This window comes from Cladophialophora bantiana, assembly GCF_000835475.1.
Source record: "Cladophialophora bantiana CBS 173.52 unplaced genomic scaffold supercont1.1, whole genome shotgun sequence".
Classification (NCBI taxonomy): domain Eukaryota; kingdom Fungi; phylum Ascomycota; class Eurotiomycetes; order Chaetothyriales; family Herpotrichiellaceae; genus Cladophialophora; species Cladophialophora bantiana.
In genome coordinates this window covers 828,174-847,344 of record NW_015971575.1, presented here as the reverse complement: position 1 = coordinate 847,344, position 19,171 = coordinate 828,174, and the positions used below count along the sequence as shown (strand labels likewise).

Below are 19,171 nucleotides of genomic sequence, written 5' to 3'. Positions count from 1 at the left end.
CCTGGTATGCAGAAAGACACTTGCATACTCTGAATTTTGGCTGGCGAGAACTAGCGTCTAGAAAAGGATTCAAACAGGTTAGGCTCCACGATGGTCGAGTGGAAAGGCGGTCGTCTCACTTCCTTGACCAGAGTACCTCCGACATCATGCGCGATGAAAACGAGGTTGCAGTTCTATAGTTGTAGCGTCAGAGAGTGCTGATACATGGTGTGCCACATCGATTTATATTCCCATCATCCGGAAGCGGCTAGTATACCTCTCCATCCACTGTTCGGAGCTCTACCAAGGCGTTGAGGAGTCGTAGCGCTTGACGTCTCGCGCCATTTCTGGTAAATATGCCACCAATGTTGTCTGAAATTGGGTAATTGAACAGCGAAACTCGACTCCCAACGAAGGGTGAGAAAGTTTCTGAGAGCCAACTTGAACCGGCGTTGCTAGTGGACGAGCCCCAATATCGCAGATGAGACTTTCCTAGCCCGGGGACAGCAACGAAACTTGGAAAATGAGCAGACGATTAATTTGAATAGAGCGTTCGTGCATACTTGACTGAAACTTCAGCCTCGCTTTTCGCTAGGACGCTCAAGGCTGGATAGCAACTTTCCATTGGGGTACTTGCGCGGAATTGACAGATCACCAGGTAATGGTTGAGCAGCAATTTGGCATTACGGGAAATCAGAAAGATGGCTCAGTGTCTCAAAACTCAGCCCAACAGCTCCTCCAAAGGTCCGAGAGAGCGACAGACAGGGAGGTCACCTCAGTGAAGCCCAGTGACTAAGACATGATTTAGCTTGCATAGGACACAAAGAATGGAGCACGTGGATTGATCTGTTTTGACGCGGGGAAGGGCCTTGATCCTAGCTAGGCAAAAGGTCTCCCTTCCCAATCTGACAAGCTGCATTTGGGTGCCGGAAACCATGTGGCACTCTGAATCAATCGATGTGGATGGCTGGGTTTATGTATGGGAAATCAGTGTCACATTCTTTAGCACAAGCCGACTAAGACAAGTCCGCTCGAGAAGTGATAATGTAAACTATTTGCTGCCGATGTTGGTTGGGAACTGCATAGTCTTGCTCCGTTCTCCCCCCTCCCCACGACTACTAATATTGGCTCCACTACTCATTTGTTCTCTGGCTTCTTTTGTTTGACGGCATCGTTAACAATGGTTGTAACAGTAACATCAGACAGGTCTTCCAGTTTCAATTTCTCTGGATTCCCCAGATCATCAGTGTTATACACCTGCAGCCTGTTTGTCGGCTTTCTCCGTGGGTCGAAAGTGACAGGATCGTCCCTGGGATTGGACTTCATAAAAGATAAGGCTGTGGCCAGCCAATTCGGATAGATCTTCAAAGTGAAGTGGGCCTGGAACTTTGACAAATCGATGCGCTTTAGCAAGATGGCGGCCTGCAAGCTCGTTGGCACTCCAGACTTGGTGCTTTTGTTTTCTCGCAAAATCCACGATACGCTGTTGGGTTTGCCATAGTTGCGACCCTCGGTAAGGATGAAGCCTTGCACAGTTGTTGCATCAGAGGTGTCTCTTTCCACTGTCTTTTCGCGCTTCAACTCGGCTCCGACCTCTACCCCTGTCGCATTTGCACCAACTTTACCACCAGCTAATGTGTTCACCGTCTCGCGCTGCGTCGTCGGCTGAACGCTGAAGAAGCCCTCGGGATGCATTCTGTCAATCCATGGCTCGCGGTCCTCATTATTCTTGGGCGAGAATGTGACTTGGATATCTACTTTCTTTATGCGGTGATTTTGTTCGAGTGGTTCGAAGCGAAATTTGAGGACAATAACACTGGCGAGGTCGTTGCTATTGGGATCGGCGGAATAGTATCCGTGAACAATGTCCGTGCAGAAACAATCAGCGTAGAAAATTCCTCTTCGCTGAATAACGTTCGACCGTTGGTCTGGATCCTCGGGGTCGTCTTCCGTCCGGAAATTTGCCTCGGAATCTCCGCTTTGGCTCAGCCTGATCGAGAATGAAGGTGGATAGGGCTCAAAACTAGAGTCGTTAGCTGCGTTTTCCGCGCAGGCAGACGAATCCATATTTTTGCAAAGAGCGCAGCGCGTCTCCACGCAAAAGAGATTGTCTCAGTTATGGGTGGTAGGGTGGGAGCGCTGAAATACCTCGTGGCCTCTTTTCGCCGCACCGTGGGCAGCGGAGGGGGCAGTGCACTCACAGATAGTGCAACTGACCTTCTGCTATCCCGCCCCGTCACACCCACCAACCGAACGCCATCAGTCAGCTTGCATCCGAGTGGAGACAAGCGTGACAGCCTCTACCTAATGCGGCTAGCTTGTCCGCAAGCAGTCAAGCCTCAAACTTTACCCCGCACCAAGTGCTGTTACCAACCTATTCACATGAATACACACCCGAGCTAATGTGCAAGCTTTGTCCTTCTGTACTGTCCATCACAATACGAGACGAGCCTCAAGGAAAACCTGGTCTATAAAGAGCCTCAAAAGTCACGCGACGCATGTGTCGTTCTTTTCAGCCAAACATGCAAGTCATAGATTGATGGATTGGTTTATTTATGACCTGTTGGGACAATCCGGCTATATCTGCCCTCACGCATGTTCACCATACTTTCCCCTTAATGTAGTTTTTGTCGATCACAATCGTCATCCACAGTTGTCCTTTGTGAGTTACCCATGATGCAGGAACCTTCCCGAGTAAGTCGCGGGGCTCAAGTTGCCGAAGACGATGACCGAGATCCGCCGAGACTTGCAACCGGCAATGTGACAGGGTGCGGAACCCAGGGTGCGAAAGAAGACGTAAGCATGGAAAGTATCGAAAGTCCAAGACTCACAATGAAGATAAAGAACCTTCAGAGAGTCCAATCAGGTCATATGTCGGTCCATGGTAGACATGATACCCAAGGGATGACAGGAGGAGATGAAGACGATCTCCTCATGGAATTGAAAGAAATATGGGACGACCTACCAGATGATATCAATATCAGGGCAACGCTACAAGAGATCAAAACTAGAATCCTGCGCAGGGAGCTTCAAGTTGATAATGAAGAACAGCTGCGAGCATTTATGGCCAGTGACGATGCGGACTACGTTGGATTTCTCACAGACAAGGAACAGGAAAATTTTTTACACATGATGGCTTCTGATACTCAGAATAGATGCCTTATCAAATTCCTGGCAGAAGAACGGAGTCAGCTCATGTTTGGAACGGATCGATCTATGTACTATCCACTCCATGTCGCCATCAAGGAGAAGAACACGGACTTCATCACGGCCGTGCTTGATAGCAAATTTAGCGAGACAGACGACATGAAGAAGGTACTTTCACACAAGGGTGGATCAAATCCAGGGAACTGTATTCACATCGGCATTCAAGTGGGGCTCGATCCACAACTCATAATCAGATTGATCGAGAAGTCGGACGGGGCTACGCTGTCAGAGCAGGACGGCGCAGGGTTGACACCACTCCATTGCGCCGTAGACTACAAAAATTGCAGGAAAGGTCAATTTGAGGTAGTCCAAGCTCTGTTAAAGCATGGCGATGCGGCTCTCGACAAGGAAGGTAGTATCCATGGTTCGCTCTCTCCTTATCGATATCACGACGAAACGAAAAAGATCGAAAAGAAAAAGCTCGAGGAAGCCGAATGGGCAAAAAGGCAGAATGATGGAAGAGGCAGCCAGCAGCCACGAGTTGGAACTGACAACCGTGGTGTGCGTGACCCTTCTCATTATCAGGATGCTGGTCAGGCTGATCTCCGGAAGTCCTCCGAGGATGACAGGGAGGACGCCAAGGAGCGAAAGAATATGATCGACCTTGACCCACGAGTATACGGCATGCGGAGACAATCAAATGCGATTCGAGCTAATTCGGTGGGATCCCGAGTAAGATCCCCCACAAGCGATGTTCCAGCAGGAGGTGGCGCGTCAACGCCTCCTCCAACAATTGACCGCGTGTTATTCTCGCCAAATCCTAACCCGGCGAATCTGGGAAGACCCAGAAAGGCGATGCGCGCATCACGCCCAGGTGCGGCAAGGAGATCATTTGGGTCCCAGAGACTTCATCAGCCTGAAGCACCTCCAGATGACGAAACCGCGGATGAGATTGCGAAGGAACTGAAGTTACACTATCTTCGAAGCATCTTCAAAGGATCTGCTTATTCAGGCTCTCCGGAGTCTGTGGACGGCGATAGGCCGGAGCTTCGAAATCATGACAGGGCAGTCCGGTTTCTGTATGGAGACAACAAAGAAAGTAAGGATCTCTTTACTGACATTCAATGGTTTGCGTGTGGCGCTAATGAAAACTGCTGTTCAGACCGTCACATATGCTTCAACTTTCTCGACGGCCCTTCAAAGATGACCGCCGATAAATTCAGGACAACCTACGGGGGATTTAAATTTGACCATGTTCTGCAGTACGTCGGGTTCCGTCGTCTGGAGTTTACAGTGCCCGAGCTTCCTCCTAGAGGAAGTGGTACAATGTCTAAATCGCCTGCATCCACTGGGAGAGGACGAAGAGACATGGAGGTACCGTTCAACTGGCTTCATGACAAAGGAGTGACAAATATTATCAAGGTCATTGTCGACGACTTGGAGCCTCCTTCTCACAAAGACGAGTCAATTCAAAATGCTTTGAAAAAGTTTGATATTGAGATCCTTGACTGGAGAAAGATTGACCTCTGTCCAGACACAATTTGCAGGTCCTGTCCAAACCTACGCGAGGTTCACCTCTGGTGGAGCGGAAACAATGGGATACTGAGAGCGTGGAGTGAGCCGGAAGGGTTGGCTAGGTTGGAACGATTGGAAGCCATACAGCTTCACCAAACACAGGTAAGCTCTTCCTAAGATCCACCGCATGAAGCAGACGCTCAGCTTGGCATATTGTAGGAATTAGAATCCGAGTCTTGGACAGACATGAATATCGCGACATTTCGGAAAAGGCTGAGAGATTTGAGAAATGCCCAGAACGGTGCTCGAAAGCCCGGTGACAAACTGCCACAAATTCGTGTTCCAGACCCAATCAAGGCCATTGATGGACCGGCCCAACGACCAGCCGGATCACACCCCAAAACCGACTTTAAAGTCCAGCGGGAAACCCACAAGTGGCTGCACATAATGGACACGTTTGCCGACGGGATATACAAGATCAAACCGGATCGCGATGTAGAGTTCTTTGAATATCTGCCTCCAGAACTCCAATCAGACGTAAAAGTCGCGTTGATTGATGACGGTGTGCAATTTACCCATGAGAGTCTGCAGGAGAAGATTGACGACGGCTGGAGCTTCGACGACGGCTATGATGGCGTCGATCTTCCTGGAGCTAGACGACCGTTCCACGAATCCAGCACTGGCCATGGAACTCTCATGGCCAACATGATCTGTCGCATCTGCCCAAACGCTAAGATATTTGTTTGTCGGCTGAACGTATATCCTGGAGACGGCACAAAGTCCCATTTTTCAGCGAAGAGTGCAGCCGATGTTAGTTCCCAAGACCATGTCTCCCCCGAAGACTCTCGAAAATAGTTAGCTGACACTGAATACAGGCAGCTGTATATTGCGCAACTCGAGGATTTGACATCATCTTGATGTCATGGACAATCAGGAAATCGATATACACACCGGACTCAATGAACGATGGGAAGGACCTCGATCGGTTAGAAAGAGCTTTGGACGAGGCATGCAAGAACGGCGCTCTGCTGTTTTGTGCGGCGCCGGACGAAGGTGGCATCTCAGATGAGAAGTTCCGCACCTATTATCCTGTAGGATGCGACTCCTTATCTAGCCGCATCTTCAAAATCGGAGCTGCCACCTCTACCAACAAGGAAGCGGATCGCACCGGAAAGTCCTCGCAACTCGACTTTATCCTCCCCGGACATGAGGTCAGAGAAAGAGGAAGCGATACGGTCAAAGTCGACGACAGCCTCAAGAGCGGATCATCGGTGGCAACGGCGTTGGCCGCAGGACTTGCAGCGCTCGTCATCCATTGTGTGCGGCTCGGCGCCATCGAGACTATTCGCGCACGCACCACTAAAAGGAATGGCGACGCTAGAAAGAGTGGGGGTGACACCACAAGCGAGGATGGCGCCAAAGCTGAGGATAACACAAACGAGGACATGAGGACGGCATTGGAGGCCGTCGCCATCAAGTTGGAAGATTTCGCTGATATCAAAAAGTTCGAGCACATGATGCGCGTTTTCGCCAGTATCCCGCGGCAAAGAAAGGCAGGGGAGACTTGGAAATACCTCGAGGTGGACAACACTTTCGAAGGGCCAGGGAAGACACTTGTCAACAAAGAGGCGGGAGAGAGCCAGAAAATACTGGCTGTGACCAAGCTTGCCATGAACTTTGTGAGCTCCGGCCTGTCAAAGTTATGAAGCACAAGTTGTCCGGCTGGGCAGTATTGGTATTGCTGTTGTACACAGAGTGTGAGTGCATCTATCTGATTGATTGTGTCTCGCCCCTGCCTACTTCAGAGAGACTCTGGCTATCTATATACTATTTGCACTGTGGCAACAAGCCGTCCGCTGAATAGATGTGGACTTGGCCAGATCTCTCTAGCCCTCGTTATCGACCAACGGTGGCACCGAGGCTGTCATAGAGAGGCCTCGGTTGAAACATTGATGGATTGGTTGGTTTGCCACAGTGGCGTTCTGCTCTCAACAATTGCTCTCTTATACTTGTAGATAAACGCGAGCGGAGGGCCAATAGGAGCTCTCTACTTGATGAGGAAGCTCTCCATGTTCAGCCTCGGCCACCGTACTGGGTATTGGCCAGAAACGCCAAGCCCGCACGTCCGTTGCCCCGCACCTTCGTCTCCGCCAACCACGCGTCGTGCTTTAGCGTGTTTATTTCGCCAAGCCGGAAATGCTCGAGACCTTTAAATCGACTTCTTCCCCAGCTTCGCTTCTTCCTCCACGACGATCCCGCCACCGTTCTTCCCCCACCTCTTTCATCAGGTTGTGAGCCCGTCCGCTCTCCTTCACTCGTTCTCTTCGATCCGTCCCCCTGCCATTTCTCTTTTTCCCGTCTCGCTATCCTATTTTTCCTACCTCGTACATTCCTTCCCTCTCCTCTTTCTCTGCCCTTTCCCGACGACACCCAGTTGTCGGGTGCGAAATCCATCGGGCGTTAATTGAGTTCGCGTTATGGGTCCCCATGAACATAACCCGCAACGTCTTCGGGAGATTGCAGCTATCCGACGCATCGAACCCTACAGCTTGGGCGCCTGCCGAAGCTGGGCAGTGGCTGGGGCTGGTTACTGGTCGGATCGGTCTCGATTTCACTCTGGTGGTTTGGACTCGATGTCGTGCTGCGAGAACCGACACCACTTTGGGCAAGAAGAAGGATACAACTGCAACTCTCACAATTGTCGAGAATGCAGCAAGGTTCTCAACACATGGAGCCGCTGGCGTACAGACTTTCTGGCATCCTGCGTTCCTTGGCAGGTGAAGGAGATCATCTGCGGTCGGCTTTTGGTTAACTTGCGGAGTGCTCGAGAAAGGCTCGGGCAGTTTGGCAGTGACAGATTGTGCCTGCGATCTTGTTACGAAGAACCGTTGTAAACTTCACAACGCCCGCCTCCATGTGGAGCCTGCTTGCTTTCTCGGTAAGTATTCCTGGACTTGCAAATGGTCGTTGGCCAGGCTGGCAGATGTGGTTGTGCCGTTCTGCGCTCTTTCGAGTGAGGACGGGAATTGCATTCATGCGTTGCGCCCTTCGCACGTTATGGACCTGAAGTTCGAGAGAGGCGCGCTGGTTGTTGCGGGCGGACCAGGCCGATGAGGTGAGGAAGGGTTGACCTAGATCCTTGCTGTGCTCGTCAGGCGGTCTGCCAGCTAGTACGGCTTGACGGTGGTTGATGTGATCCATTTCTGGGTCGCAGGTGATTGCCCAGCAAGCGTGACTAGCGACACAGGTTTTGCCACACCCTTCCACGACGTATGTTATAATGCGGTATTACGATCCAAAGGATACAGAAGTATTGGCCGGCCTGGCCAACCTTCATCCGTCATCATGGAATCCTCAGGAACCACGGGATACCAAGGAAATCTCTTGTTTGGCACCGGTCCGCTGAGGAAAGGAATCTCTGGAATCACGAGGATGTGAGGAAACGATCCGCTCGCTCTTCCGCTTGAAATGGACTGTGCAGCCGGCTCAAATGCCTGCTTTCTTTGTGCGGCACCTTTTTGGTAGTCTGAGAGATAGACCCGAGAATTGCGAGTACAAGCCCGAGACAAGTCAAGTGCCAACTTTCCGCACTGGGTAGCTTCCCCAGCTGGACAAACAGTGGCTTACGGCTCACTAAATGAAGGCATCCCATTTCTAGTCTGTCAGAAAGAGCTGGAAGAGGCAACGAGCATTTCGTCAATCACAGTCTCAAAGATGTTTTGGACGCTTGACCTACCAGCCTTGACGAAGGCCGGGAGGAGTGATTTCTGCTGTCGAGCTGCAGCGCAGAAAGTAGACCAGGTTGGTATAGCCACCTCGGTTTTCTGTTCTCTGACACGGAGGTGCAGAGGCAGTGAGAAAGTCCCGAGCAATGAGCCTGATCAGCCATAGACTTGGGCATCCCAAAGAGATGCGAGAGCTTGCGACCTTGTACCCTGGGACCACCCCGTGTTGACACATCACGCAGAGGCCGAGAAAAAGGCCCAGAGACAAGCAAGAACAGAAGGTTCGATCACGCTTCGGAACTTTAGGGAAGAAACCCATTCGGCTCCAACCATTGAGTACAATACAAATGAAATCCACAAAACTTGAAACCCGTGCTACTGTGCCATGCGCAGGCCAGTGTCGCACAGTATCATATGGGGCCTCGAGTGCGGCCGTACTCGAGAATCTATGCAACCCAATCAGTTGGTCCAATCGCCCGATGCGAGGACCCAACTTCCATTCAGTCCGAAGGCATTCCCAAAAAAGATCACCAAGCAGCGAAAGGTGTCAACGGTCTCGTCCAACTACGAGCCCCACCGCGTCGATTTCACGAGGGTTAAATTTTCAAGCATGCAACACCCTGGGGGCGCTTTTTCCAGAAGAGGTCTCAACATCTCCGTGGAGCTTACAACGACCATGCAAAGGACACAACTGGCGGATATTGCTGGCCCTGGTCCCAAAATGGCCCTGAAAATAAAACACGGCGCGAAGAATCATCCAACATGGCTCTCCCGAGCGAGATTTCAACATCTCAACAATGACCATGACATGACGCATGACCCAACTTCATGCTGCCTGTGATGCACATTCTTGAAATGAACAGCGAAACCTATACCGACACCACCACCAACATCAACACTCAACACCGGACACCCACAGGTCATACCATACCCCCACGAAGACGCAATCCATCATTCTCGACGCTGCATGGCTCGCCTCGTCTGGCCTTCCAGCACCGGTGCGAGAAAAACGCGCTTTACACCGCCGACTCTCCCTCGTCGGTCGTGTGAAAAGTAGCTGTTTACCACGCTGCCGTGTTGCGACGGGACGGGCAGTCGATGTGCTCGCGAAGGAAAAAGCCCAGAAAACACAGAAATAATAAATCCGATCCTGCGATAAAAAGGGGGTCATGTGCATGTGCATGTGCCCCGGTCGTGCGTTGTGCGTGGCGTTGGTTCGCGTGTATGTGTTGTGTATTGTGTTCCGCTGTCTGTCGAAGCACGAAGACAGTGATCGAAGAGCGCAGCCGCCGTTAGGCCGATTCCTGATCTCCGGCTTACTCGTCCACAATTTTTTTCTTCTCATCTTTTTCATCATGGATTAAAAAGTTTCGCACACTTGCTTGCTTCAGGCAAGTCCATGGAGAAGAAGACGGCCGGCAGCCAGATCCTATCTGCGGTCTATGCAAGGACGACATCCGGGGTTTCGCTCTTTGGGTGCAAGCCTTACGCGAATGCGCCTCTGAGTTGACTCGGAAACCGATAGTCGCAAGATGAATCATGTCTTTATCCTTGCGGAAGCAGTCGACGAATGCTTGTCACAGAGATTGACAGACTTTTGGAGCTCATGCTCCAAACAATCCTATGGAGACGACTTCGTCGCAAATTGACTATCTCAAAAAATCTGGCTCCCCACTTTGTCTCCCCTTGTCCAGTGATACATGATGCATATTATACAATGATATAGCCATACGGATCTTCTATTCTCTGGAACATCGGCCCAACAAGTGTCTCGTATCTATACACCTGTTGCTGTCCGGGCCAAGAACGCCGCCCCATTATGCAAAAGCTCCGTGTCCCATGTTCCGCCCACTCCGCTTCCTCACCAAAGCTAGGGTCTTCTGCATGCATTGGCGTTTCCACCAATCCTTGAACCGGCCTAGCACTTTCCGCTTCTTGTACGCAAAATCGGACATCGGAATCGTGTCACCCAACTCTGGATGTGGACACTCAAATGACTGCCGTATTTTCATCTGACATGATTGGCTCATTCTCATGGTACCACTCTCTTGTTGTGTAGAGCTATGTCGGGTGCCCAACAACCCGGATGACTTCGTGAAACCGCTTCGAAAACTGTGCAGGTCGAATCTTTTCCTGACAGCATTTGACTGTTTCTGGGCCAAAGCGGCCGAGCTATCGTCAGAGAAGAAGCTTTGAACTTCACGTAGAGCGGGTCGATACAACGGCTGTGGCGGGTCAGGGAACCGAAGGCTGAGATTTAAATCGGAGGACGTTAGAGGCGGTCCAAATTCTGGAGGGGCTAACTGAGGTACCGACCCCACACGTGGTATTTGAGAACTGTATCGCGTACTGTTCAGAGGTTCGACAATGCTAGCGTTGCTTCGGTTGGATTGGACAGTCCGGATTGATGCTTTTCGAACAATTTCAATGCCCTTTTTGACGGGTTCGGGCATCGCAGCCAGCATACTGGTCCATCTTCGAGGCATCGACGTCGACACAAGAACACTACCTTCAGACACCGTCGTCGGCGGCTGCACCATCACCGAGTCCGCACTCAATTCGGCGTACCCAGCGACTGGCGACGTCTCGCTCCTCTTTTCGAGCGAATCTTCGGTCGTCCAATCGTCGTCCCGGCCGTCGTCTGCTATTAACCCGCCCGTCCGTTCGAGGCCCTCCAGTTGTCCCAGACTCTGTGATTTCCTCTTCGACTTCATCATTATCCGCGCCCGCCGTCTCTGATGCGATGCCTGTCTGGCAAGCACGTCACTTTTTGATCTGTGATGAAGCGCATTCTGGACTCTCCTGGCCGGCAGGGAATTCTCCGCCTCGGGGCTTAAGCTCAATTCTGACAGCCTCCTGACTTTGAATCCCGCCCGTGGAGGATCCGAGTCAATGTCAGCCATGTCACCCGATGTCAATGATCCTTTGATGTTTGACTGGTCAGATTTGGTTGACTCTGAAGTTAACAGTCCGCTGGTTGACTGGAGTGTCTGCCAGCCGGATGAATGTTCCCGGATCTTCGAGCTGGCGGACGACAAGATCGATGTGCAATTGGCGTGATAATCTTCTAGAATTACCCCGGGAGGCAGTCTGGCATCCATACTAGCAAACAGACGTCGGGGTATGAGTCGACGCCTCTCGGAACTGGCGAGACTCGAGTGCTGAATAGTCGAACTCGAGGTTGTCGGCCTCAAATTCCATGGTGAGAGAATCCTCGGCACGATCGACGGTGCTCTGGTGGTGCTTTCTCCGCTACTGTCTGGTGGAGCGACTGGATCCTCAGAACAGTTGTCTGTTTCAGGAGGACCACCCTCGCCCTCAATTCCGTTGTCGGTCAAGCCTAAGCATTCAATATGTCTATCCAGGAGTGACTCGATGGTTGATCTCTCGTTGATAGTCATCTGACTGGCATCCCCGTTGGCACTGGGGGCCGCTTGCTCCCTTGCCGGAGTCTCCCACTGGTTTTGCTGCTCAGCAGCATCGATCTTTGGTTCACCCTCCGGGTGTGGCGACAGAACTCTCTCAAGTGATTGCAGGTCAGGATGTTCTTCCACAGCATCGAGTCGGGAGAAAGTTTGAACGTGATGGAGTACTTTTCCTCGGTCAGTGATATAGTTGTCGGGAATTTCAAGAATACGACTGAACCGCTTTCTACTCTGTGATGACATCGGGCGCTCAGGCATTGGTGACAATATCTCGGGGCCCTCCTTCGAACGGACATCGCCAGATGTCTTTGGTCGTTCCTTGAGCCCAGGTGAGTAAGAACCGAAAGAAAGCGGTCTAAAATTGAATGAAGGCAATTCCCATTGAGATTGGACCCGTTGAAGGTCATTAAATGCTTGCCGGTGATTCCTGTCACGATGCTGATCTCCGTACGCCATCAGCCCGGAGATGGAAGGTTTGTGGTCAAAGACAGGTGAGTGCACTCGAGCCGCGAGAGTTGTGAGATCTCGCGGGCTTCGACTTGCGTTTGGAAAGAATGCACTTGAGTGGGTCGAGCCGCATGTTCGACGTGAGGCGGTTGACGCCCGAAGATTGTCCTTTTCATCTTGCGACCACCCTTCCAGGTGGTCCTGATCGGCAGGACTAACCCTCTCACTTGCCTGGGGGTCATTCTATCAGCAGATGAACGATTACGGAGGACATCTTCAGGAACTGCAAAAGCATTGGGGGTCTCTGACCTTTTTGTTGGCAGAAGCAGGCCTCGTGGGCGGCGCAGTGGTGGCTCCGAGACTCGACTTTCGAGGCGGGATCACGCCAGCGTAGCTGTATTTTGATTGTTTTGATTGCTCACTTGGACGGCGGTTGTGTCCAGTCGGCAGCTCCAACGGATAGAAGACAGACCCAGGGACCGTGCCAAAAGGGGATTGAGCCTGACGGCGTTCCGGAGTCGGGAGGTTGTCTAGGATTGTCTGGTCCATATTGAAGGGGAGACTGGCTACAGAAGGGTCGTCCGGCGGTGAGAAGCAATCCTCCTCGAGAAAAGACTCGGAATAGTCATAATAGTGAGGCGTTGTGGACTTCGTTGGAGACTTTGGCAAACCTCGAGATGAGGCAGCACTGTGATTCCAGACCGGCCGAAAGCTCTGGAGCGAGTTGGACATTGGAGTAGTCGTTCTTTGAAGCGGATAACTAGTACCAGGTACCCCATTCATGGAAGAAACGGCCGGCGACGGGAGCCGGACAAAGGAAGAGATAGAGTTGTTCAACTCAGGTCGGTATCCAGGTGGACCAGGCCGCAGACGATGCAAAGAGACGGGGGATGAGGCAACTGTCCCAACACTTCCCACTCTTGGATAGCCATGTCTTGCACCATATCTGTACGGGTATGCCTCGCTTAGAGCGGGGGAGGAGGCGCGATACCCAGGGCGGCGTCTGTGGCCGTGGACAATCATGGGAGAACTGGAATGCAGGCTATGGACATCTCGCTGACTGCGTAGAGTGACCAGCGATCTGTGCGTGTGAAGAGGATGGCCAGGAACGCCGGGGCCGATGACAAACTGCGATCTGTGGCGATGGCCGACTCTCTTTGAACGCGGGCCTGAGCGCAGAGGCGTCTGGGCAGAATGGATAGTCTCTCCACCTGACAACGCTGAAGATGATGGGGCCGGGCGCGGGCCGTGGTGTCGGTGGGAGCGTCTTCGGGAGGATCGTTGATGTCCGAGCTGGGGAGTGAATGAGGCATCCAAGGAGGCAGTACGGCGTCTAGTTGACTGCAGGCGAGAAGCAGAACGGGGAATGCGTGAAGGGCGAACGGCAAATGGACCACTGTCTCCCAGTTCGGTCGTGTTTCTCAGCATGCTTTGCACGGCACTGGAGCGAAGTGACGTGGTCGACGGCACTGTCGCCAACTCGTCTTGTTTGGCGCCATTCTGTGTGGCATCTTTTCGGGTGTTGGGGCTGATCTCCTCCAGCGGCATCGCAGACGAATGTCTCGCGTGCCTGGAGGTGCTTGATGTGGGAAATGGCAGAAGAAGCTAGACAGAGAGTGATGTGAGTAGGAGGCGAGGTGGCAGATAGGTGAGAGAAGACAATCAGCGCATTGAGGGGGTGGTCATGCTGGGAAGAGAGTGATGGTGATTTTCCATCCAGGAATGAAGGGCTGACTGATGGATGAGAAGGAGATGGAGGAGGCACCGGGAGGAATTGGATAGAGGTTGGTGGGAAGGAGCGAGAGGGCGAAGTGCAAGGCCAAGGAAGGAAGGGGTGAGGATACTCTGCGATTTGTCTGGGAAGGAACGCGCCCGACGTCCCACGACACAGCGTTATAAGGGAGATTCTTCAGGTGATGTCTTTCATCATTCGCTCAGCGGCATCCGTCTTGGTCTCTTCAGGTCGGCATCATGCTAATCTTTCCTGCTGCACCAACACCAGCAAACACCCCACGGCTCCGGCTGGATGAGGCTTCTTTGCTGTTCTTATACACCAATTCTTGCAAGCCTGCACTGCTGGTGCTGGACCGCGCACTGGAACCACTTTTGACCTTCCTTGTAATGGCATTGCCGCCTCTCTTCCCCTTCATGCCTGTTGTTCTTCCTCTGGAGCTCCCGCTACCACGCTGCTGAGAGACGCGCGAACCCCGCCGATTCCAAGGGGCGGATCTGGGACGAGAGTTGCGCTTTTTCGATACCACCTTCTGAGGTTTAGTCTCGAATGCTGATGTCTGAGACACTTGCTCTCTGTCAGTAGTTGGGAGGCTGTCCGCTGCAACACACGACTTACGTTTCTCGTTGAAATGGCTAACATCGTCAGCTACACTGAAGTAGCGACTGCTCTCGGTCTCGTCGAGATCTCGATCGCTTTCAGTCACTCGATCCGCATCCTCGTCGTCGCTGATTTCCACAATTGATCGGTCGTGAGGTTCGTCAAGATCTTCCCCTGTTGCCTCCCTCATCGCCTTGTAGTCATTATAAGCGGATCTAGCCAGGCGCAGCAAGACGGGCCCAAACATTCGGAAGGTTTCCGGATTCATCTTGCAAATGTCTCGGAGCGCGTTCTCATTCTGGGGAAACTGAGTCGCGATTTCGCGGAGTATCAGATCCGATACTGATGTCTGCCGTAGACCATTGATGATCTGAATGTGCTTAATTTCCTTCTTTGCGTTCTCGACAAAGTCATCGAGTATATGTTGGTGTACCTCGTCCAGTTGTCCCGTCCTTTCATCAGTCGTAATTGGAGGTCCAATTTTGGCGTTTCTCGTTGGCCGGCGATTGCTAACAGCTGGCATCGATTCAAAACACGGGCCGTCATCTTCTTCCTCTGATTCGTCGACAAACTCTTCGTCTGAGTCCTCGTCAAACTGCGCACGGGGAGGAATCCTGCGAGACCTTGGCTGCAACGGCGACGAGACGTTGGTAGACGTCGGATAATCGTCAGGAGCGGCTTTGACGCCACTCCGTTGTGTTTTCTTTCTGCACTTCAAGCCGTCTTGCTTAGGTCCCGATTTACCTCTCGGCGAGACTAGAACTTGCATACTCAGTGTCACTCGGCCAGTCTCAAATTCGGGAGCTCTGGGTCCCGGCTTGACATATTGCGTAGCAAAGCCAGCAGCGTTGACCTTGTTATATTCTACCAAAGCATCCTCGCTAATGAGCCGGTAGAACAATCGTTCCACGTCCCCTCTGGCTAAATCCGCCCCAAGCCCGTATTCGCGAAGTTTGGTGTGCTGGAGCTCAGAAATCTTCTTGTTCTTGCCACCACGGTAGACATCCACACAGTGTAACAGGGTGACTTGCTCACGAGATATTTGCTGAACAATACGAATTGCATTCCTCGCATGCTCGGAAAAGTCTTGCGTTTCGAAGGTGCTGGTCGAGTTACAATTATCGCAGGTATTGTTGCAATCTTCTCGCTTGAAGTGTTCGTTGAAGTATCCGAGCACTTGTTGTCTGCGGCAATCGCTGCGATTCTCGCAGAATTGAACGACATTGCGCAACAGGTGCTTTTGCCTCTCTTTTTGCTGCCAGTCGCCGTCACCTTTCTCAATCATCCGCTTGATGGAGGTCGTATCTCCATAGCCGTAGTAGAGATAACACCCAGCTCTGCCACCATCCCGCCCAGCTCGACCTGTCTCTTGGTAATAACCTTCGAGGCTTTTGGGAATAGTGTGGTGAACGACAAATCGAACATCGGGCTTGTCGATCCCCATGCCAAACGCGATCGTGGCAACGATGACTTTGTACACTCCGGCTTGCCATTCTTTCTGGATATGGATCCGCTCTGCTGCATCGAGCCCAGCATGGTAATGGCGGGCTCGAATATTATATTCTTCTTGGAGCTGCTTCGCAACGTCTTCACAAGCTCGGCGCGACAGGCAGTAGATGATTCCCGCCTGTCCCTTGTAAGACTCTTCTATGAGACGTGCAATGCTTCCAAGCACTGCTTGCTTGCTGCCCTTAGGCCTTACCTCGTATGTGAGGTTCGGTCTGTTGAAGCTCTGCGTGAAGACCTCGGCGCCATCCATACCTAGATTATGCATGCAGTCCACTTTCACATTTTCCGTCGCTGTCGCGGTCAAGGCCATCACAGGCACATTCTTGAAACGTCGGCGAACTTCACCCACCGCCTTGTAGTCGGGACGAAAATCGTGTCCCCACTGGCTGACGCAGTGTGCTTCGTCAATCACAATACGTGCCAGAAGTCTCCTCTTGTTCAGATCCAGAAAGACTTTGAAGAATACTTCGCTCTTGTTGAGCATCTCAGGCGTAACGTACAGAAGCTGAACAAACTTCTCGGGCTCATTAGATCGTAAGGCTTGGAGGATATAGTTCCGATGTTCATTTGAGGTCTGGCCATTGACCAGAACAGCCTGAATGTGCAATTTTTGCAGATGATCCACCTGATCCTGCATCAGACTGAGTAAGGGAGAGACGACGATGGTCACCCCTGCTGTCCGCCCGCTCTGTACCACAGCTGGCAACTGATAGCAGAGAGATTTGCCTCCTCCGGTAGGCATTAGCACGAAGGCGTCCTTGCCGCCCAATGTCGCATTGATGGCTTCCAGTTGATTGTGGCGGAATTCTTGGAGATGAAATTTTTTCCTTAGAGCCGAATACACTTCTTTCGACCATGGATATTGCATCAGCGCCGCGGGTGAGGGCCGTAGGGATGACGTGGATGCGGGTTTCTGAGGCGAAGTTCTGCGGATGTTGTCGCTCACCTCACGCAGGGCAGTGCGCTCACTCCGGGAAGCCGTTGTCATCGATGACAGGTTCTGTTCGAACTGCTCTGCAACTTTGTACATTTCTTCGTCATCTAGACCGTCCTCGAAATCCTCATCATCGAATGGAAAGTCACGCGTTGGGCTACCCATCGTTCTTGAAAAGCCTCCCATGTTAACTTCTGTATCTGCATTTGCGAACGCGAGACTTGAACCGGTAATGTCCAAGCCAATAGGCATGGAACGATGCGTCTTTGTGTACTCCGATAGTTGTGTTCTTCTAGGAGAATCACGACAGGGAGAAGGACGCCGATCTGGTGACTTGATAGCTATGTCAACTACGTCGTACCGGTTCAAAGATGGAGTTTGGCTAATCGACTGCGTCGAGAGGTGAGAGAGACCACGCGGGGTCTCATTCTTCGTATTCTTTGACGTTGATTGAGGTAGCTTTTGTGTTGAGGCAACCAGGACCTTCTGGTCGACTAGCCTTGGACTCGAGCAGAGCAGATGATCTCGATCTATCTTTGGAGGGTCTTCCATTCTGCTGGATGTCGACACTCCCAACTGTTCCAAAAGGGTGAAGATTGTGAGTTCTCGAGAGTCAATTTCACTCTTCGCCTTGAAAATCTTTGCGCACAGCGATGTCAAGACATCCTCGTCATCATCGGGATCAACGATGTGGCCTGCCTTGTGAATTTCTTCTCGCTGAACGAACATCTGTTCTCGTTGGCTTCGAAGTTTCCAAAGGCTGGCAGATTCTTCCTGAAGTCGGGTTGCTGCAGTGATCTTGGCCCCTATTTTCTTCCGCCTTTCCTTTAAGTGGTTGGAAGCAGCGCCCCGTTCGCACATCTCATCCAGGATTTGTCTGTCGACGACTTCTTTCGAGTCCTCAAGCCGTCGCACAAGACCCTGCAGCTGCTCTTTACCGTCCATAACAAAGCTGTCAATCAGCTTTCTCTGTTTCAATGTCAGGTCGCCGGTCAGGTTCGGGGTCGGAACGTTGTTGTTGAGCATTACTTCTAGGTTCGACGTCGTCCGAGGCGTCACCGTCGCTCTAATTTGGACCGAATCCGACGGCCCAGACGCTCCATCAACCTTCAACAGTTGTGATCGAACCGGTGAGCGGAAAATAATTTCCGTATCATGTCCTCTTGTGACCATATTCCCTAAACCTAGACCACCTTGGTCTTTGGAGAGTGCCGTGTCCGACGCTTCGGGTTCGAGCTTGTGAACGGGCGATGCGTCTTCATCTGAGTCATGAATGGTCTTTTGTGACCGCTGCGTTCGGGTTCGTTGAGAACGCACCGGAGCTTGCGGTTTGTGGCTATCTACCGGTACTTTGCTTTTGTGACCTCGACCTCCCTCAACCGTTTCACTACAAGAATCTGGAGAGGTGTCTAGCTCTGAGCCTGCAGCCTTTGGTCGGATTGTTGTTTGTGTCAGACTAACTTCTTCTTGGAGAGGCTCTCCAATAAGGCGCGTCTGGCTGCCGCGGATTGGAGATGCTGTCGTAGGTGTCCACCGCTGGATCATCTTTGTTGACTTCCGACTTGAGTGCGGCGAGAGCAGATCCGATTCGTACTCGTCGCTCTTCCTCTTCTTTCCTTTCTTCTTCGGCGATGGCTCTATACGAGAAGCTGACCTTTCGTTCCATAGCTGGATTGGCGGACCAAATTCGCCGAAGGAAGAAGTTGTGATGTCGCCAGTAAGATCAATTTCGTCAATGTCGAGGATGTCCTTGGAATCGTCAAACTTGATATCGTCAAAGCTCGTTACGGGTGTGCGCGGCTTGGCAGTGTGCCGAGATATGGAAGGTGTTCCATACTGCTGCTTCGGGGGACTCGATTGCGGCTTGTTGTCTGAAGGTCGCGAGGGAGCGGGGGTAGGAAATGGAATGGGATCGTGGTGGAATTGAGCATGAAGTTTTGGCCTCGGGGCAATCTGTGGTGCTAGCTGCAATCTTGCCATCTCATCATTCGTGTGTGCTGCTTCCGACTCATCGTAGGACCCAATCGCAACATCAGCATTAACAGATATGTGTTCCAAAGATCCAAAAGAGTGTGGGTGCTGCAAGAGCCATGAGAGCGAGTTGCTGAGATTATTCTTGGTCATAGGTTCCGTCTCATCTTGGTGTATCCCCAGAACG

General features: G+C 51.9%; 4 protein-coding genes across 4 annotated transcripts; 1 reads left to right on the top strand and 3 right to left on the bottom strand.

Annotated features, from left to right (window-relative positions):
- Window positions 1-1,116: 1,116 nt before the first annotated feature.
- Z519_00306 (uncharacterized protein) lies at window positions 1,117-2,046 on the bottom strand (the record flags this gene model as incomplete). The annotated part of the gene is made up of 1 exon (XM_016758065.1): window positions 1,117-2,046. The coding sequence occupies one exon, from the start codon at window positions 2,044-2,046 to the stop codon at window positions 1,117-1,119; it is 930 nt and encodes a 309-aa protein (XP_016625314.1).
- Window positions 2,047-2,811: 765 nt separating this feature from the next.
- Z519_00305 (uncharacterized protein) lies at window positions 2,812-6,347 on the top strand (the record flags this gene model as incomplete). Its single annotated transcript, XM_016758064.1, has 4 exons — window positions 2,812-4,225; window positions 4,289-4,803; window positions 4,861-5,451; window positions 5,517-6,347. The coding sequence occupies 4 exons, from the start codon at window positions 2,812-2,814 to the stop codon at window positions 6,345-6,347; spliced, it is 3,351 nt and encodes a 1,116-aa protein (XP_016625313.1).
- A 3,836-nt stretch (window positions 6,348-10,183) lies between these two features.
- On the bottom strand, window positions 10,184-13,786 carry Z519_00304 (uncharacterized protein; the record flags this gene model as incomplete). Its single annotated transcript, XM_016758063.1, has 2 exons — window positions 10,184-12,469; window positions 12,548-13,786. 2 exons carry the CDS (start codon window positions 13,784-13,786, stop codon window positions 10,184-10,186), a joined length of 3,525 nt encoding a protein of 1,174 aa, XP_016625312.1.
- A 410-nt stretch (window positions 13,787-14,196) lies between these two features.
- Window positions 14,197-19,137, bottom strand: Z519_00303 (uncharacterized protein; the record flags this gene model as incomplete). The annotated part of the gene is made up of 2 exons (XM_016758062.1): window positions 14,197-14,537; window positions 14,589-19,137. 2 exons carry the CDS (start codon window positions 19,135-19,137, stop codon window positions 14,197-14,199), a joined length of 4,890 nt encoding a protein of 1,629 aa, XP_016625311.1.
- Window positions 19,138-19,171: the final 34 nt, after the last annotated feature.